The 21,855-nt window shown below is 44.2% G+C and overlaps 1 protein-coding gene across 1 annotated transcript in view; it reads left to right on the top strand.

The window, feature by feature from the left end:
* CIB1 (calcium and integrin binding 1) overlaps positions 1 to 21,855 on the top strand; it is a 123,085-nt gene that overhangs the window by 12,042 nt on the left and 89,188 nt on the right. Inside the window, exon 2 of the mRNA XM_086958160.1 lies at positions 13,297 to 13,331. Coding sequence (XP_086814286.1) covers positions 13,297 to 13,331 — 35 coding nt within the window. The remainder of the gene's footprint in view (positions 1 to 13,296; positions 13,332 to 21,855) is intronic.

The raw sequence follows: 21,855 nt of genomic DNA, 5'->3' as shown, positions 1-21,855 counted from the left end.
GTTGGTTAGGAATTAACACTTATTAATAAATCACCTGTACATGTAGAATTCTTTACAGTACATTTCATGCACATTTGTTATTTTCTTCACGAACATTGAGCGCAGGGTGCAACTTATCTTGAAGAAATATATTGCTGCAGTCTCTCCTTGGCCTCATGGATTTTTCTATATGTTTTCGTCAGTTTTTATTTGAATAAATCATTTGAAATCTTTTAGGAACTTTGAAAAAATGCAACACTTTGATATTGTAGTTCATCAAAATCCTATATTTCTCTTTACATCCTTCCATTAGAGACAACTGATGAGCCCAGCCACTCCTTTTCATCTCTTAACCTGGAACGTCTTCAGGACAGGTTCACGAATAAGCCATATGTAGATATATTTATGACAAATATCTTGGTCCTGGAACCAAAATGCACTTCTTTAAAGACTTGGGGTGGGGGGGGGGCCCATTACGACGTCATTCTGAGTTTCCGCTGACTGACACTATGACGGAAACGGGACTGACTGCCCTTTGGTCGGCGGCCCGAAAGCCTAATTATAATGCCACAACACATGGTGCGGTTACATTCCCCCATTTCTCTGTGGGAGCTTGTGTTACAGACGTATACTGGTCGTAACACATGCTCCCATAGAGAAATAGGAGATTGTGCTAATCCCTGCACCTGTGTGCCTTCCACAAGGTGAAGGGATCAACAGGGAGGGGGCACCATAGGTGCCCTCTCAGGCCCCAACCGGAGGCCGCAAGGGAAATTGGGCTCGCTAGGGGCACCTAAAACACGCTTTCCGACAGAGCATGGAAACCCTTCCGGAAACCGTGTATCGTAATTCCGACGGCCTAAACCGCTGTCCATATGGATTACGGGCTGGTTCTGACTGGCCGACAGGCTCCCTGAACTAGTCGGAAGCCAGCCGGAATGACCGGCTGGTTTCAATTCCGACTGGCTGTATCGTAATCAGCCGGTCGGAATTGAAGGTAATTGGCCCCATTTTCTTGAACTCTTTGATTCAACACCAAACTTCCTTATTTCTCTCTCAGTTGTTACTCCAAAGGCAACAGTGTATACTGGTTGGGTTAGGTACTCCAAAGTGTTGACCTAATAATATCAAATATATGATTAGGTCAGCCATTAGTCTTATAAAGGTTTTAAACAGCATCTCCTGGGCACACTGTCATGGGAATGGCTTTGCCTCATTGTTTGCTGACTAGATAATATGCAAATCCTTTTGCTGAAGAAATTACGCAAAGCTAAGATTCCACCTACTTTAGTTTGTGGTTCAGAATGTATGCCCATAAAAACTTGAGAAGGGGAAATCAGAACTGTGTAAGTTGAGGAAATGTACATCCGAGGAAGTTCTCCGAGTTGACCCTGGCCTCGCTGGTCAGTATAGTGAGGCTTTGTTCTCCTCGCATTAAATATGGTCAAGACTTCGGCTGGACCCTGAGCGCTGTCTGTTCAGCAATAATTTATAGAAATGACAGCAAAAAACAATTTTGAGTATAGTTAAGGGGAAAATGTGGATTTTGTTTTGGATGCACATGATGTTTTCTATGAAACTTGGAAAACAAAGAAATATTGGAACCAAGAAGCATTGATTGTAGCTATGGACCGATTTACATCTCTGTTTAAAAAAGAAATTCTAGGTTCCATCAGATTTTTTGGCCTTTTGTTCAATATTGAATGCAAAAGTATTTATTTGAGAATTGCTGGTCTTAATGGCCCCAGATGCTTTGGCCTCGCAACTCATGAATTCCGGTACGTTTTATTTTCTTTAGAGAGACCGTGTTTAAAAAAATGATTTAATTTAAATCTATTATGGCGTATTTTAAATTCCTACAAACTTACTTGATAATTGTAGTACTTTGCTTAAATTGTTGAAGAAATACTCGATTTAACCTTATTTCACCATTCTATCATGCTTAACCTGCCCATTTCCACTCGCCTTTAGGTTTGCTATTCCTTTTTGCAGTCTTAAAACAATGATTAGGGAGTTTGCACAAGTGTCCAAACCAAGTAATTGTAACTGCACCAGAAATCAAAGTAGACTACACTGCATTCTCAAGACTAGCATTTGCAATGCAATAGGTCTCGCATTAACTAAGTTTGAGTTATTGGCATTGTTAAATATTGCAACACCAATTGCAACAAAAGTCTATAAATTGTACGCCAAAAAAATGTGAATTTATTTTTGTAGCAATGGTGGCATGCTGCGCTTTAGATGAATATGTTTAAAAGTAAAGTGCGCCATACTGCGATTGCTACAATATATAATTGCGGATGCGTTAGCAATTGATGTGTGCACTGATGGCTGGTGGTGTGTGTGCCTGGTGGAAGCATGCACTGACGGCTGGTGGTGTGTACCTGTGAAAGCATGCACTGATGGCTGGTGGTGTGTGTGCCTGGTGAAAGCGTGCACTGACGGCTGGTGTGTGTGTGTGTGCCTGGTGAAAGCGTGCACTGACGGCTGGTGGTGTGTGTGTGCTTGGTAAAGGCGTGCACTGACGACTGATGGTGCCTGTGCCTGATCAAAGTGTGCACTGATGGTGTGGTTGGGTGTGTGTGTGGCTGTGTTTGTGGTTGTATGTGGGTGTGAGTGCGGTTGTGTGTGGGTGCGGTTGTGGGTGCGGTGTGGTTGTGCGTGTGGATTTGTGGGTGGGTGTGGTTGTGTGTGTGTGTGTGTTTGTGTGTATATGTGGTTGTATGTGTGGTTGTGTTTGTGTATTGTGACTATTCACAGCAGTGTTTCGGTACTGAAAAGAGACAGCATTGAAGGTGTTCAGATTAGGTGGTGTGTGTATGTGGTTTTGTGTGTGTGAGGTTTTGTGTGTGTGAGGTTTTGTGTGGTGAGGTTTTGTGTGTGTGTGGTTGTGGTTATGTGTGTGGGTGTGGTTGTTGGTGCAGTTGTGGGTGTGTGTGGGTGTGTGGTTGGGTGTGTGGGTGTGTGTGAGGTTTTGTGTGTCTGTGTATGTTTGTGTTTGTGGTTCTGTGTGTGTGTGTGCGGTTGTGTGTGTGCGGTTGTGTGTGCTTGTGAGGTTGTATGTGGGTGTGGGTGCGGTTGTGTGGGTGCGGTTGTGGGTGCGGTGTGGTTGTGCGTGTGGATTTGTGGTTGTGTGTGTGTTTGTGTGTGCATGTGGTTGTATGTGTGGTTGTGGTTGTTTATTGTGACTATTCACAGCAGTGTGTTGGTACTCCAAGAGACAGCAGTGAAGGTGTTCAGATTAGGTTGTATGTGTGGTTGTGGTTGTGGTTGTGGTTGTGTGTGTGGTTGTGTGTGTGTGGTTGTGTGTGGGTGCGGTTGTGGGTGTGTGTGTGGATGTGTGGTTGTGTGTGCAGTTTTGTGTGTGTGGTTTGTGTGTGTGTGGTTTGTGTGTGTGGTTTTGTGTGTGTGTGTGTGTGGTTGTACTCACATACATATTGCGACTATTCACAGCAGTGTTTTGGTACTCCAAGAGACAGCAGTGAAGGTGTTCAGGTTAGGCACTGCCATGCTCGCGAATGCCTTACCATGCAAGCAGAAGTCAAAAGTGCTTCGGCACTACACACTGCCACCACCACGCCACCAGTGCTGGAGGCCTAAAAGGGAGAAAAGGGGTCCTTGTATCATACCACAGTCAAGCTAAAAGCACCAGTGAAGGTCTTACTGTAAACAGCAGGAGTCAATGGTGCTTCGGCACTGCACACCACGCACTACCCCCACCACGCCACCAGTGCTGGAGGCCTGGCAGGGAGCTAGAGGTCCTTGTATCATAATAAAAGCACCAATGAATGACTTACCGTGCGTATCAGGAATCAATGGTGCTTCGGCACTACACACCAAAGAAAGAGAGAGAATGTATGTGTGCGTGAGTGCCTGTGTGTGTGCGCGAGGGCGAGAGAGAAAGCGCATGGGTGTATGTCTGTGTTTGAGAGAGGGAGAGAGAGCGTGCATGTGTGCGTGCATGCATGTGAGAGAACGAGAGTGCATGTGTCCGTGCGTGGGTGTGTGTGAAAGGGAGAGAGTGCATGTGTTTGTGCATGTGTGTGTGTGTGTGAGAGAGAGAATGTGCATGTGCGCATGCCTGTGTGTGAGAGAGAGAGTGTGCATGTGTGCGTGTGTGTAAGAGGGGGAGAGATGCAGAGCCTGCATGTGTGAGTTTGCATGTGTGTGTGAGTGCGAGAGAGGGTGCATGTGTGCCTGTGTGTGGAGGGCTCAGGCATGCTGACTGCTTATCAACGCGTCCACATTAGTGGCACACACCTGCTTTAGTTCTTTCTATTCCTGGTGGATGCCATTTCAACAAGTTAACCCCTTCAATTTCAACTGGGTTGGGGCCCTTGAAAATTTTTTTTTTTAATAAATTGGTTCATCCCCAGGTGCATTTTTTTCTCGATGCTGCCGAACAAATAAGGTAGAGCCATCCGGCGTGAGAAATAATTGGCTACCTTGGATGGGTAATCTCAACTATGTTTTGATGGTAGAGTGTCAGGTGTCCATGGCAGTGTAGTAGTTTCATATAGTCAATGTATATGTTATGAATCGGAAGATGTTGCGCTAAAAACTAAAAGCATAAATTTTTTTTAAAACTTGTATACGCACTGCAGGTCACACATTTGTACAGAAGCCTTTATGAATCGGGCCATTAATCGGGCCATTAATGTGTTTCATGTGACGCTGTTAATGCTTTCTGCATGTTAGTGACAATGGTGTTTTTACTGGGGATCATTGATTAATGGGGTGTTTATCTGCGATATGTAAACCAGCTGATTGAATCGATTGCTAAATTAAGGGTTTGTTGTAATTTTTTTGCCAAAAAGGAAGGTTGCGCTAACATCTGCTCGCCAAGTCCAAGCAGCGTTCTGTAAAAGTCCACGTCATCAACATAAGGTGCTACTCAGCATTTTTGATGTATGAGAATGTGTAGCATAAAATATATTCCCTAACATGGCTTACATCTCCATTCAGATTTCAAAGAGACACCATTTGCCATAAAGTTCACAGCCACAAAATGTGTTGATAAAGTATGTGTACCTGGACATGATGCGCTATGTCAGGCTGTGTATATCATGCGGAATGTGTGCCATCTTGTTGTAACAGCTGTCTAAGGGATGGTGTTTTCAACAAGCGCCTTAATGCTACATCTGTACTAACAAGGCGCTACCGGTCTGGTTATAAGTGCCCGTTAAATTGTGATCACTAGGCAAGCACCTATTTGCACAGGGATTGTAATTAGAATAGGAAGGATGATTATCACACCAGGTAATTACCAGGCGCAGTAAAATTTGCAACCCTGCTAACCGTTAAATGTCAGTAGGTCAAACCTGCCTGACTGCATTAGGTGAAGTTATTAAGCTGTCTGGCACCACGAAGAGACAAGAATTTAATTCTGGCTTCTTACTTGGGGAAAGTGTGTGATCCTGGGAAAATCTCTTTCACCTTCCGCCTGAATCACCTAATCTGCTGAAACATGGGAGTCTGTGAACCTGAACAGCATACGACCTCCATAAACGACTCCTGTATGCTTGATTTAATCCACAGCCAACATACCACGTGCAGCGTTACCCTGCTAAAAAGCATGGTTTAGGGGCAGTCGCTGCCCCGCTGTATTACTGTGTCTCCTGTAGGATATGGAGGTGTGAAGGGGTATTTAGAAGCCATCACCAGGGGTCTGTGGATGAGCCTGTATGTATGTGACTCCTTGGCACCAGGGGCGGAGAGGAAGCTTGGCGATCAAACAGCGCCCTCTTTATTGTGCAAATGGTGCTCGACTGAAGGGGACAATAGCCGCCCGGGCAGGTGGGATATCAGAGCCAACTTCCTGCTAGGAGTATTTAATGTGGTCATTAACCCAAGCACTAGGCACCTTCAAAGCTCCCCCTCCCCAAAGCCGGGCACCTTTCCCAGGCCGAAGCTGGCCCGCTGGATGGCATTTATAAAAGTGCAGATTTTCACATCAAAAGTGTATTTGTCTACTGGGGGCGCGAGCGGGTTCACGAAATGCAACAGCTGACTACCACACCACTTTAATTTAACGGTGACGCCTGGGAGAGGGTGTGGAAAAGAGTGTCAACATCCTCCCCGCATGCACAGTGCAGCCGCCCTATGTGGAGGAGGAGCCCCACCTCTGTAAACAGAATGTAATTGAGGCTACGCAAATCCACGGAGGAAAGGAAAGGGAAGGACCCTTCTTAACCCCCAATATTTTAAACACTGTGTTTAAAGGGTGCAGATGCAAAACCGGCCAGGAGGGATAATCCTGAGCCGGTAATCTCAAGGCTTCCCAGCGAACATACTGTGCACGGGCATCCGTCTGTCGTTTACGTTAAAGAGCAGCGCTACAGTCTCTTCCAAGGAAGGATAATGACAGGTCGGTTGCAATGCTGGTAAGGAGATTTCTCAGATGATGTTATTATTGCTCGTTCAGACAGAACTAGACTGCTGCAGCTAGCGGAATAATGTGCAAGAGCGCCGGGGAAGCCTTGAGGAGAGAGAGAGAGAGAGAGAGAGCAAATAAAAAGGTGAGACGGTGAGCCCAGGTGCACGCTGCGGACAGGGAGAGAAGTGCATCGGAGGACTTGCTGCTGGAACAAACAGCTTGCGACAGTGGATTGGACGGAGTAGACATGTATGTGAATGTTACCAGGCGGAATGCACAGATCCCCGGGGGCTGTAGCGGGAGAGGGAAGGACAACACAGGGGCCGGGCTGCATTTAAATAACCTCGCTTAAAGGGGTCAGAGCTTGCTGTGAGTCCGGAGTGGGCGGACATAAGAGGAAATGCGCGAGTGGTGACGGAAGTTGTGCGCACGCGTGATGTGAAAAAGTGCTATGCACGTCGCGCGCCTGTACGCGTTCTAGCAAGCTGATCGCCAGCCAGCAGCACTTTCCAAAGTCACCTCTAAAGTCTCTCCGAGCAGCGCATGAGCGTTGACTCAGCAAGACCTAACAACTTCGTATTAAGTGCAGTCTATTTGAGGCTAATTTAACCAGCCACATGATAGTGACCAATACATGGATGACACCATATAGAGCAACAGTACACAATGGAAGATGACCTCAGAACTCATCTGGTTTTATCTGAAAAATTTAGAAAAGTGATTCTTTTTTCGTAGCTAATTACGAGTAATGACAAATTTTGAGGGTTTGTCACCGACTTATTTTCACAACAAGGTGTGCATCTGTGCGCAGACATCGACCTTTCTCCAGAGCTCACAACTCGCATGTCAGTCCAGTATCAAGAGAGAGGCTTCCCCAGGTGGCACGTTTAAACAAGCATTTGCAAGTAATAGGTCTTGCAATGACATTATTTTGAGCTATTGACGTTGTAAATGGCAATGCCTTTAAAAAAATGTAAAGGCATTGTTATTTACAATACCAAAATCAACACCTATTGCATTGCATAGCGTGGTGTCCGTGAAGAAGGCGCCGCGGTTATTAAAGTTTAAACAAAAAAAAGCGTGTGTGTATGTGGAGGGTGTGGGGGGGCAGAGAGCATTGGCATAGCCAATAGGTCTCGCTTTTGGGAACTTATACGTTTTTAGTTATGCAGCTCAATATCCTTGGTGCAACAACATAGACTGTTGCATGGCTAAACGCTATGCCAATGCTTGTTAGGTTAGGACATTCTACTCTCGGTGTGTAGAATGTTCTAATAAGCCTTGAGGTTCTTGTGATCCTATTGCATTCTTACCCTGGCTCTTATAAGTAATGCAGTGCATACAGATCGACTTAATCTATAGAGTGCCTAAAGCAGGCACTCGCTCACACAATACAGTAGAAACACTACATTAAGGGAACTGCAAGCAGTGACGGCATGTGAAATGTAAAACTGGTGGGCCGTTATCGCTTACTTCAAAGTCCACAGAGTAAGTGCACCAAGTTTTCCAAGCACGGCTTCTGGGGTGGGGATCTTGAAAAAGATAGAGAAAAATGCAACAATTTGACATCACAAATTAAAACCTGTACGTTTAAATAGCTGCCTCCTCATTGCATCAGCTTTTGTACCGCTCAAAGACAAGTGGAAATGGTGTAAATTGGCCTTGTGAGTCCTCCCAAGCCAGTAGACATTTGAAGAATGAACTCTAAAACGTTTTTGCATTCACTTTCTAATCTGAGCCTCCCCCTTTAATTAGGTGGCTGATCCTCGGAAAGTCGGTTTATCACCCGGTGCTTTTGTTTTATTTTCTGACGAAATTAGGAATATTCAGATACAATCAGAAACACGTGCAGTAAGTGCATTGCAAAAATAAAACTAGTAAGCATTTGTGATATATTTCTAGGTGATGACTTAAACTCCTTGGTATATTTAAGACAAGCAAGGCTGTGACTTAGCTTCTTTGAAATGTTCCCTATATCCTGGCTTGTGAAAGTGTGGCATTGCGTTGTGCTATAGAAGTGGCTGAAGGAGTAGCAGTCTCCTGGTCCGACTGCTCTCTCCTGTCTAAACCGAAAGTGAGTACGTTTTTTTGTACTCAACTTACTTCTGTCTGTTCAAGGGGGACTGTCATTGTGATGAAGATTGAGGGGATAATGTCTACTCGTTCTGAGTGATTTGTTATTAGTGCCTCCTCGTCCTGCCACAAGAACCCCAATCTAGTTCTTCACTTACAGATACAGTACATGGAACTCAAATGCAGATTGTGGTTGCACATATTGGGTTTGCCATTACCTGTACCAGAGTTTCTCTATTTTGACAGTACACAGTGATGCCACAATCCTCTCGGCCTCGATAGATGCATGAAAAGCGATACATATGGCAGTGCTGCACTTTTGTTTTATGGCGAGTCAGTAGCTCCAGAGGATCGAACCCGCCACACCCCAGCGCTACATCTACATTTAAATAATCTCTTCAAATCGTCCAAGTATAGCTTTTTACTGTTTAATTTTTCAGTATGCAGCAAAGCTAAAGCAGAGATACTCAACAGCCACTTTGTGCAGCGCCACAATGGTCCTCTGAACGCAAATGGCAACGAGATGCACCGAACGTCTGCTCCCCAGGGCCCGAGTACTGGTGCATGACTAGCGCCAAGGCCTAGGCTCGGCCAGCTTTATTTCGAGCTGTTTTCAGAGCTCCCATTTATGACTGAAAAACTGTGTTCTTCTACATTTTCGGTTTTACATGTTTTCATAAGCATATTATGTGATAGGAAAAATAGTGATGCACGTTTTTTCGGTCAATAATAAGATGCTTTGGCCCGCCGCACAGCTCAGTCTAATAAAAGGCAAAATAACGGAGACTGGCGCTTGTTCTTTATTTGTAGTCCGTGATTGCAACAACTTTTACACAGTAATTAAATTGCTGCTAAGGCTGCAGGCGCTTCACATTCCTTGAACAAACTGAGCAGATTGAAGGCAAGTGCCATTACCGAGACCGAGTTTTGTTTCAAAAGGTGAACCAGGTTACAAGTGCACTCATTCGGGGACCAAGAGAGGACGAGGAGCAGCTTCCCGCCCAGTCCACAGCCTCATAGCTCGTGCTCTCCTACACTCCTTGTCTTTGAGGACGTTTTCGCAACAGTCAAAAGTAAAGGTTCCCGATTCCGCCCCTCAGGACTCAACAGTAACCACAGGCTCTCGCCATATTTTTTCACTCAGCCGCTTGTTTATATTTGCATAGTGCTTTCACTTTCACTTTTAGTGAAAGCGTGATGCAAAAATAAACACGCGGCTGAGTGAAAACAGATGACCCCCTAATAAAGATAAGAAATTGCTTTGCGACAGTCGCAAAGCAGATGACCCTGTCCGGATCGACCGGACAAAAAGGCGACTACAAAACCCCATTTCTAATGGCAGGATACCGTTTAGCATAAACAGTGATGCCAGCCAATGGAAATGAGGAGCGGGTCTTCGAGCCCCCTTCTGAAAACTCCTTATCCACAATATCTCTTGCCAGCAACGCTAGGCGAGACCTAAAAAGAATTAAAAAGGGCAGCAAGAAAGGAAGTCTGCCTCAGTGTGTGAAATAGGAAGATCTGGTAAATGATTCTCTCTATGGCACTGTCGGAATAGGGCTTTAATTGGGGTCCTGTGACAGCATGCAGCACTTAACAATGTTGCCTGCCCTTCGAACTTCATTCAGATGTGGCACCTCGTTGGGGCTATGCCTGCAGAAGCAGGCAGCTCTTATCAACGCTACCTGCTCCACAGCTTGTGGAGTGCGCTTTAGGAGCCTGCGAGGACTAAACCTTCTTTTTGCTAGCTTTCTCTGGTAAAATATGCCTCCGGTTAATAAACAATAAAATGTGAGATTGATATTATTACCAAGTGTATTCACATAATTTATATTCTTGTTAATCAAGGATATCGCACTGGATCTTCAGTCATTCAGAGTATGGAAATACCATTCATGAAACTGTTGCTTCACAATTAGCTAGAATCCAATCCAGGTAAGTTTAAAGAGATTTTACTGCAAACCATGAGTCTCTGATGAAAAGCAGGCAAATAAGCATGCAGAGTCTCTAACGTTTGTGAGCAAAGGTCAAAAATATCAACTTGATCATACTGCTCATTAGTCCATCAGGTTTTCAAGTGCAACGAGTTCCAATAAAGGCCTCTGTTCAGGGAGTTCTAATAGCGAGACAAAAAGCAAGCCGTAATGAATGGGAACCGTTCATATTCCATACTGTCTCTATATATTGCTGAACACAACGTTCAAATCCTGTTAACGTCGCATCGAAGGAGATGTAAGATTACATCCCCCATGTTGGATAAGGATGATCTAACCTTTCATGTTTCCTAATAGCATACATGTTGAGTGGGTATAATGTTATCCATCGGATGCATCCAGAATAAAGTAGTAGTAATGGAGCGTAGGGATTTAAAAAATATGTTGAAAGAATGAAGTATGACTAAAACAAAACATAATTACTGTGAGCAACTGATCTTTCTAATAAATCTACAATGATTAGCCTCTCCTTATACTTGTTACCACAATGATGTTTGCGGAACTCACCCTGAGTTGCTGACCAGGTGTGTCTGCAATTTCAACCTTACATTTTCCAATCAGGAAGCAACATCTACTTTTTATTTAAGATGCCCGATTTCTGTGTGGAATAGAATGTAGCCTTGTCTAAGCTCTTGTATAACACAAGACCCCTGATCATTATCCCTTATGTGAAGCTGATAGCACCGGACTCCATCTTTAGGAGGTATTTAGTATTAGCCTGTTTGTAGTTATTCCCCCTGGTCAAGTTTGAATGTCTTAATTTTCACAGTATTTTGACACGAGAGATCATTCAGCTTAACTAATAACATTTTCCTGTTACTTTATCTGTAGCATATAAGACATGAGTCGTGCCAAGGTGCCCCAGAATATCTGTTATAGGGTCATCTGATACATATGTGAGATATAACAGTGATATGTGCACAGAGGTAACACTGTTAGAGAATCCTTCTTATGGCTGGAATTTTCCATCAAGTTGTCCTGCTTGTCACCCACAATTAGTTAGGTTAGGCAGTAGTAATTTCATTATATAAACACTGGAATTGGACCACTCCAGTTAGAGAGGTCCTTGCCCTGAGCTTTCTAGAGATGTATCGGATTCCAGATCTCGGACTGAGGCCATTCTTGGACCTAAGTTGGACCTGAGGAGCTAAAACCGAGTTTGGCTGAACCCCGATTTCGGAAGGCTCCCCCATCCGTGCCTCTTGCCAGCTGAAGGTCGGATACCACAGAGGTCCTTTGTGTCCCATGTTTGCAGAGTGACAATCGTAGCACTTTCCCCGCAGGCAATGTTAGATCACTTTTCTGATCTCTGATTAGTGAATAGAGAGTAATATGGTTTGGTGTAGGAGTTAGGAATTCTGGATTTGTGCACCATGGTAGAAAAGGTGATTTTTGTACTATCATTACCACCCTAATTATATCAATCTGCTTTATATGTTCTATGGTCTTAGCACATGTACTGGTTCTTAGAATATTGCAATAAATGTTTTTAAACATACATTGTACCATTATTAGTTCAGATACTTGAGTGTGACATTCCAAGCTTGAAAGGTGAGCTTCCTGAATAGTGATACGCCCCTGGGAGTTACTTTTTTGTGTACCAGAATGCTCCTCTCCCCCTGTGAAACAGGGCGGGATGCAGGTCTGTGGCAAAGCAGATCCACATTCCTCATACATAGTACTTTGAAGTCAGCCCTTTTACTACTGGGCTGCTGGGTCTAAACACGTAGACACAGGGTATATCCAAAAGATACGTAACCCCCCACCCTTACTACTATAACGCCTAGATATCAAAGTGATTTAATGGTCACATCAAGTTGATTCCATTACACCAATAAATAGGTATTCAAGTGCTTTTTCCACGGTTACTTATATAATAAACTATTTTCCCCTTCCCTTCATCCAACAGGATATTGGATTTATTCCTAAAACATAATAATGGTTCAGAATTCTCTATAAAATACCAGTTTAGTTGAGTATTAGCACTATAATCAATGTCCTCTTCAGATGCCCTTGAGTTGGACTACACACAATAATTACAATTATTAAAATGCTGCAGATTCAGAACTCTTGCAAATGCAATATACTTGATTGGAAAAAACCATATGCATCAGACTTGAGCAAAGTGATGACCCAGTTCAGCAATGTTAATTTTTGATTGGTGTCTTACAGTCTTGAGTCATCTAACATCACAGTTTCAGCTGTATTTGATACTAGCAGCCCGTCCTGACCTTGTCCAGGAGCAATCAGGCTTCAGGGCCCCCGCCCGCCCCGGCCCCCGCCCGCCCCGACATTGTCTGTGGGTCCCCCGGAGCAGCAGCCTGTCCCGACCTTGGCTTCAGGGCCCCCACCCGCCCCGACATTGTCCGTGGGTCCCCCGGAGCCTTACCTCATCCGCCGCACCTTCCCGCGCTCCTGAGTTCACTGGTCCGCCGCACCTCGCCGCTCCTCCTCGCCTGTCCGCTGCTCCTCCTAGCCTGTCCGCCGTTCCTCACCGCTCCTCCCCGCCTGTCCCCCGCTCCTCCCCGCGCTCATGTCCGCCACTCCTCCTTTAAATTTAGATAGCCTATGTCCATCTGCACACCCTGACAATTTCAACGATGTATCCGGTGTGTGGATTGGCGCTGTGGTTCCTGAGTTTACCCGCCTCAAAGGTTCAAAGTTCTTCCTTTATAATAGTAGTATAGATTTGCCTCTATGCTATTGTATTCATTTTTTGCCTTTCTTAGCATTAATCTACCCTTTTCAGGGGCTGCTTCGCTGTTTCAATAAACATGTTGAAAAGTTTCTGTTCTTACTTGATGTGTGGAATATTAACTATAAAATATAATTCTCAGTGCTTCTTATTCATTTAATTTTCCTTTTACCTTTTAGGAACTGACCTTTCTAACTAAGCAAGAGATCCTGCTGTAAGTTATTTTCATTTGTTTGATTTTATACACTTCTGGTCATCATTTTCAAAAAGACTACATGTTGGTCATGCAGTGCAGAATAACAGATAAGACCATGCATTTCAATCATTTCATGCATGCTCCCAATATGGGCCTCTTTTTATTTTCTCACTTTCAGAGTGACTTCCTGCATCTGTAATGGTGCTTGGCAGTGCCGTAACTCTTTTTTAAACACAGACAGGATCCCAATGGAGAGCCAAATGGTCATTGATTTGATCAAAAATTAATACTCTTGCCATTGTCTACATAGATTTGTCCCTAATGGATCTCAGCCAAGCCCCAGTCTGGAAAACCTTTACCACTTACCACCAGCTGTAGTTCTAGACCTAGAGGATTCAGCCACAACTTTGCCACCCAGATGTGATAATATTGGAGCATTATATATGTGTTTGCAGCTGCTCCTGTTTTTTGTGCCTCATTGATGCTGGCCCAACACTTTTCTTGGTGTACCACTGATAAAATTCCTGAGCTTTTCGACAGTGACTAAGTCAAATTTCACCCCCTAAAAGTTCCAGATTTAACAGATGCCTTGAGAAAATGGCCTTTCCTGATCCCTATGACATGCATGTGATTTCTTGGCTGCACACATGATTCCATAGCCCAGAACTCTTCTTTTTATTATTGATGCAGGCCTTCTGGGAACAGGAAGGCAAGCTGTTTTTGGCTAAGTCCACCAGGGACTTGCAGAAGTTGTTCAATTCAGGTTAAGTCTCTCGAAGGGTACAATCCCCTAATTATGTTGTCACAAAAAACATAGTGTCCTATAAAGGAGAAATTATTATCTTCCTTGAGGATACTATCCTGCTCCTGTAACCACTCAGAAGCTTAACCTCCAAAGGCTACTGCCCCGTTGCTGAAGATGAAGCCAGTAACCCCATATATGATTCCTTGTGTTTTATTAGTGCCTCCTTTGATGCATAGTCAGATGCTGTCTTCAGAGCCTTCATCACCTGTGCCTTCAAAGTCAGCAGGAGAGATTCGTTGCCAAGGGGAAGGTTAGGGCATGTTTGATGACTGGTCCTTGGTGGAACGTCTTTCTAAGCGGAAATATTTGCATGGATTGAAGAACATGTTGGGTCAGATACCAAAGGCTGATGAAGACATTTGCCGTACAGGAGACATTACGTTAGAGGCGGATAGCCTACTTACGCCCCACAGCACTGCTGCTGGCTTATATCTTGATTTACAAAGTGAGTTGGCCTGCATGCTCCTACAGAAGGGGATATTCCATACCTCTCTGCCTTTCCTTCAGAATAAGTGTCTTCGATCTCTTTGGTGTGGTGTGAAAATCACCAGTAGCATTGGAATAAGCAGCCATTGAGTGGGCACAAAAACTAGCATTTTAACAAAAAGTTTGCAACCCACCCCACCCCCCCTACAATTGCTGAACCAGCAATTCCCTTTAATGAAGCACTTCTTGAACTTGGGATGGCTGATTGGGAAATTCGTCGAGACTCACCAACTTCTCGACGAAACGCAGTTTGGGTTCAGGAAAGGGCATGGAACAGAGACTGCCTTGATAAAGGCCTCTGATGAGATCAGGACGATCATGGATCAGGGAGGGGCGGCTGTTCTTATCCTTTTGGATCTGTCAGCAGCCTTTGACACGGTCGACCATGTCACTCTTGTCGACCGTGTCACAGCTCTGGGGATAAATGGTCGGGCCAAGGATCTTATTTCATCCTTCCTGGCAAACCGTACCCAGACAGTAAGGCTTGGAGACTTTTATTCTCCCATCTCTGCACTCCCTTGTGGAGTCCCACAAGGCTCCTCGCTAAGTCCCATGCTTTTCAACATCTATGTAGCGGACTTAGCGAGGATAATAAAGGCCTATGGGATACAGTTAACATCGTACGCAGACGATACCCAGCTGGTGCTGGGTATCCATAAGGATGGCCTTACTGTAGCGGCCAACTTCCAGAAAGCTATGCTCGAGGTCAGTACTTGGATGGCCTTGAATTGCCTCAGGCTTAACTCGGACAAGACCGAGATCATGACCTTTGGAAAACTTTCCCCTGAATGGTCCCTCGGTTGGTGGCCAGAAAAGCTCGGCCATCCACCTGTCCCAGTGGAAAAAGCCAGAAATCTGGGAGTGATTTTTGACAACAAGCTGGTTTTTGACCTCCATATCAATAAGGTTGTGTCATCTTCATTTTACATCTTGAAAAAGATTAAGAAGCTGCTACCTTATCTCCCTCCGTCAGCTGGGAAGACTCTGGTCTCTACCTTAGTCTTCTCAAAAATAGATTACGGGAACGCTCTCTTCCTCCATACTCAGAAGCGTGTCATAACGAAGCTGCAATCTATTCAGAACGCGGCTGCTAGGATTCTCCTCAACATCCCTCGCTGCAAATCTACCACCCTTGGTATTCGTCAGCTTCATTGGCTGAGAGTTGAGAGCCGCGTTAAATTCAAGGCCCTCTGTATTGCTTATAAGGCCATACATGGCACAGGACCCAGATTCCTGATCGAAGCTTTTCAGCTCTATACCCCCAGAAGGCAATTAAGATCGGCCAATACCAGTCTTCTGCCGGTGCCACGTACAAGATCAGTCACCTGGGGCGACAGGCGCTTTCTCGTGGCCACTCCAAAACTTTGGAACCTCTTGCCAACTGCCATTAAAGCCGCTCCGAATCGGATTAGTTTCCGTAGGCTTTTGAAAACATGGTTGTTTAACCAGTGAGAAGACGGTAGGATGATGAACTTTAGTTGCTCCACAGCGCCGAGACACCTTCGGGTATTTGTCGCGCTATAAAAGTTGCGTAAATAAATAAATAAATAAATAAATAAATAAATCTATTCTAGGGTTCAGCATCCCCTGACATATAGACTACACAAACCTGCTTCATGTGACCCAAAGTTCTTACCGTGCCGCTCTTCACCAGAAATTTTAGTAGACTAAGCCTCATCAGCAATATTGAATCCTAATGATTTTCTAGTGACCCAGCCAGACCAAGAGTCTAAGATGCACTGCGCCTTGCCATGAAGGTCTTCCTCCTTCCGTCTGTGATTCTATTCTACAGTACCATCATCAATTCCAGTATAAACAGACAGGATGGTGTGGGGTTTTGGGAGATAATTCACTGTGACAGTGGGTTCAGCCAGGCAGATTTTTCCTGTTAGCGGCATGCCTTGGAGGCTCCTTCAAAATGAGAACAGTTTTCTCTTCACCAGGTTAATTCAGATCATGATCTTGGAGTCTCATTTTTACACCCTTGTGCAAGGTCTCAGTTAAATGTAACAGTATGAGTTAGAAATGCTGTTGGGGAGTGACCCGTACACAACCCACTGAGCAATACAGTGGTAGTGGTGTATTCGGAGAATGGATATTTTTTCTAGATGGGTACAGTGGAACTTTAAACCCTCTTTCATAAGTAACTAACACACTCAAAATAGCACTGATAAATGGACTGAACTTTAAAATGTTCATTTTTAAAGCCAAATCTACAAATCTAGTGCATAATATATAAACAGTAACCAAGGTGAACGAGAAAATAAATGCAGCAATGCATGACACAGGCAGCGGAAAAAAATATGAACATTCCTAACCTGATTAGCAAGTTTCTAGCAACCTAACACCCTATTGCTACTTCTAAGCACTATACTAAAATTTAACAGAAGCAAAATTAGTAAGTCTATTAATCGAGTTTCTTAAGATGGAGCACACAACACACATACTCTTGGCGAGAAAATAGCTGTTTATCTATTCTTGATTGCACAGCATGCCCCAAACTGAGGCTGGTTGTCGCTTCAAACTGTATCTCAACAGTTCTGTTGCAAAGTCTCTCGAAACAGTCAGATACCTGGGTTTTTATATTTGATTTCTGATTTTATCTTATCTTTATAGATTTGGAGACCCAAAAGTCTCAATAAGACAAAACATATATGGTGATAAAAGCATCATCTCAAATTACATATAGATAATTTGCCACATAACTTAAAAAATCGAAACACATCCACTTTTATTATAGGTATCTATTTTGTTATGACAGCGACCATAATGAAAACAGTAGAAATATGTCTGCCTAGTACTAACACTTCTGCTTGTGTCTAAATCCTCACACTTTCTAATAGAAAAAAAAAGATTCTGCAAGCAAGCACATGATAAAAGTCGAAAAGGTCAAATTGTCACAGTTTTGACTGCAGACCTTTTGTATCTATTTCCACTGATCTTGCTTTTGTTGAGATTTCTGTGGCAGGCAAGGGAAGTTGACGCACAGCCAATGTTAATCGAACCAGACTGGGTGTGTAGGTTATGGTATGCCGATCTTATGGGACTTGATGTTCAGCCTTCTTTCCAGTTCTCACACTGGGTGGAACTTCTCTTGCAGCGGGCTAGCCAAGCCCTGCACCACAATGCCTAGAGGCTGTGGCTGCACAGATGGAGATGGAGTGGGCCTTTTACTTAGCAGTTGAAGTTGTGGATGTCTTCTTGGCTGCCTGGAACCCTACCAGAAAACCAGTTTAGGCGGGTTGCTTGAACATGTTCATTCAGTGGTGCAAATTAGATAGTGCGAATACATTTCATTCATGACTCTCTGATGTTTTAGATTTCACAATTTCTTGCTCAGTAAGGCCTAGCATTGGCTGCTGCCAAAGGCTATTTTGCTGATCTAACCGCATTTATGTGCCACCTTGACAATCCTTTAATGTTTAATCCCATTTATTGTTCTTCCGTGGGATCTGGATCCCATGTTAACTTTTCTAATTGCGTCTTCATTTGAGCTGATGTACAGTTGCTCCATTGACCTTATCTCTTTGAAAAATATCTTCTTGGTGGCAATGACTTAAATCTAAAGGATTGGTGAACTTCAGGCCTTTCAGTCCTGCCACCATTCATGGTATGCTATCCATATATTTTGGTTCTTTCCACTTTACCATCTATTCTTTTAAAAGTTGTATCAGCTTTCCACACGAACCAGTCCATTGCCCCTCCATTCTTCTTCCCTCCTCTTTTCCCATAAAAGGCAACTATATATAACTAGGCCTCAGGTGTATGGTACCCTATTACATTGAGTGCACTCAGCAGGTCGTAGTGAATGATAAGCTCATCATAGGCTTCGCTAGAGCGTGAAAAAGGCAAGGCAGACACCAAATGCACCATTTAGTTGTCAGCCAACCTCCATTAAGAGGTCTTCTATGTCTTTGTTAAGAAAGACCTCCCGGAGGATTTTCATATTCTATCCGCTAGGTCATTGGCTGTTTCCATAGTGCTGACCAAGCACTAATGGATATTTAACCAGTGCTGTGCTGCATAATCTCCTTGCTTCAACTGGCACTACTCCATCCCTCATCCTGTGTAGTATTGCTTGGGGACTCATTCATAAAGCAAAGAGCCGAGGGAAGGAATATCCATTAAAAGAAAATAATACTTACGTATGGTAACAATAGTTCTGGTGGATAGATACTCTTCCTGCAGATTCCTTACCGACCGTCCTGCTCCCTTGTGAGTTAGTGTTGTGATTGAAATCCCAAGATATGTGAATTTATATATGCTGTTGTATTCTTGCTGTAAATGATACTTTCTTGGTTCCTCTCCACACCCATCGTTGGGGCATGGAAAACGTACCAGAATTGATGGTGGAACCCTAGTGGACACCTAAAATACTCCTATCAGTCATATCCAATGGCAGTGAAGGCTGGTGCATCTAGAAAGTGGTGACGCACAAATAAAGTCCATGACCTTGACTGAGCTCTCCGTCCAAAAAGCATGCAAAAAACCCCAACAACAAACAGCAGAATCCTCTCACACATTGATCCAGTTAGTGGGTGAGCCATTGCAGGCCTGAGCTAGATACTCTATTTAGCCGGAGGTCTTCTTTGACCCTCAAGCCCAAATGAGGCCCTTGCCTGCCAACCACACTCCAACCCCAAGAATGAAACTCAAAGTATAACCTCATGAAGCAAAGCAAATGCAAGAGACACCCATCCAAAGGCTGAACCACACGAAGTGGGACCAATCCCCACCCCGCCTTTGTGACCACACCGTGTGATCCTAGGAAAAAAATAACCTCAGTGAGCCTCCCCCTCTTTCATCTCCAGAGAGGAGCACCCCTAAACACTTGAGCTTAGGATAAGCACCATACAAAAGTCTCTCCTGTGTTTATTCCAATAGACTAATGCTGCTTCATGTATCTAGGATCTAAGCGAATCAAGGTGCGTACCACAACAGACATCATCTCCCATCAGCTCACCAATGGCATCGTCATCAGGGTGTAGTGAGGGGTCATTTCTCTATTTCATTTCCAAAAACCACAAGAGACTATATGGCCCAGTGGGAACAGCTGACACCCGTTCAATAGGGGTAAGCAGCCCTGAATGGGAGCAAATCTCCCTGCATCAGAAACGCAATTCGTTGTCCCCCGTCTGACGCTTTGATCCCATCCTCCAAGAATCAAGGACAAAGAACCAAACCTTCATTCAGGAAAAGACATGTATCTTGTGACATAACTGCACAGTGTGAAAATGGAAAATCCAGGAAAATCTTGACTTATCCGCGCCACTAAACCATGTGATACGAGGCAAACACTCCATTTCACTGTGCCTAACCCCCTCCCATTCACCATCATACATTTAAACATCTTCGAACAAATGACCTCCTGGCATGTGCTGTGGAAAAACCAATCTTTTGATCACAAACTTGCTCCATGCACAATAAGCATCAGGCCGCATGTAGGGTAGAGCATTGCAGGAATAAAGTCAGCAGCGCGAAGTACGAGACCGTACTGATGAACGTGAAAGTCAAGAGCCCGAAGTAAAAAGCAACAATGATGAAAGGTGAATGCAGCAAGAAGCTCACGTTGAAAAACTCTCACCCCTAATAAATGCCCTTCAGTAATGTGACACAATCTGACTTGCCAACGGGAAATTGTAGGATCAATAATCACCAGTAAATTTGATAGAAGATAAGTTTATTCGTGGAAAAAGGAAGCACCACCAGCAACTCATCGTGCCATGGTGCATGAGACACATACATTTGAAAGATAACATACATTTGAAGGATAACACAAGGCGCGTAATAATAGAATACACAAGGCGCGCGAGAGAAAGGGCACGTGTATACATAACAGAAATGTGTCTTCGTGCCAAGGAAATGTACCCAACTGCTTTCCCCGAAGACTCTTCATTGTAACTGCAATTGCAATTGGATCCATATAGTACCCACTGCCTCTGATAAGGCACCGTAGTGCTCCAGGACGAACAGCACATCATTAGCTGTATTGCCTCCTACACCCGTCGGCCTATAGGATAAGAAAAGAGACCCACCAAGTGTAGCCTCCGCTGGCAGAAATGCTGCACTTCGAAAGTAGCATGTCATGCCCAAAGCATTGTGATGAAAAGACCCCAGAGCTAGTCTCACCTGTTCAGAGGTTCCGCCAACTGTGCTCTCTTCTCCCTCACTTCATCACTAGTGTGCAGCTTAGTGGTCTCAGCTCACAACTCCTGCCACCAGCTGCCAGCAAGGGCACTATTCCTCACACTCCATGATCATTATTTCACTGCATGCCAAACATTTCAAAGGCACGTAATGGCGCTCTCTGTTTGCCCATCGGTCACCCACCTCCACTCTTTCCCACTGAGAAATGGCAAACAACCTCACGAACACCAACACTCACACATACACCTACACACTGGGTCCTGCTTGCAAAGGGACACACCCATACACCTAAGGTCGAAACTTAACTGGCACATACTTGTGCTACACTCCAAACACCTACCATGATTCCCACCCAAACTTCAAGATCCAACAAACGGTGGCACAGCAATGCTCATTACCTTTACCTTATGCCCAATCAGAAGTACAGACAAGACGGGAGGCTGTCTTTTTTCTTATATCATTGCCTCTGATGGGGCAAAAGGGCACATGGCGGACAGGCTCTAAATAACCATTATCTGACATGCTGCACTTCCTGATGCTAGCACAGCATGTCCTATATGTATTGCGTCTGTGTTAGGACAGGCTGTAGAAGTCCCGCCTGACACATGCGCAATACAGCGGGTGGAGCCCTCTTCTGCTGGCAAGGTGTTATTACAGCTGCTTTACATATAAACAAGCGATCAGCGAAATCTCTTGTTTGCATGTAAATGCTGCAATATTAAAGCAATGAGATGAATAGGGAGGCGTGATAGTGTAGTGATAGGTGTATGAATCAGGAAACAAACGCAGTACTAGGTTTAGAAGTTTATTCCAAGTATATGCCAAGAAAACCCCACCAGGAGCAGCCCAATTCCCAACTGACTCCAAGAGTTCGCATACCAACATTCCATTACATCACATGAATGTCAACATTCTACACGATAACTAGACTGGCTAAGCAGAAAAGCAAGACACCACACATCTTCCCCTTTATAATGGCATCAAAAAGCACAAGGTATAAACAATGCAGTAACACAATAAAAACAATGTGAACGATGAGAACACTTATAGGAAGAGCAACAAACGAGAACAGCAAGAATAAGAAGAGAAGAGAACAATAATTAC

The sequence above is a fragment of the Lissotriton vulgaris genome, chromosome 2_1 (genome assembly GCF_964263255.1).
Source record: "Lissotriton vulgaris chromosome 2_1, aLisVul1.2, whole genome shotgun sequence".
Classification (NCBI taxonomy): domain Eukaryota; kingdom Metazoa; phylum Chordata; class Amphibia; order Caudata; family Salamandridae; genus Lissotriton; species Lissotriton vulgaris.
Note: the sequence above shows the minus strand (reverse complement) of the source record. Positions and strands in the feature narration are given on the sequence as shown.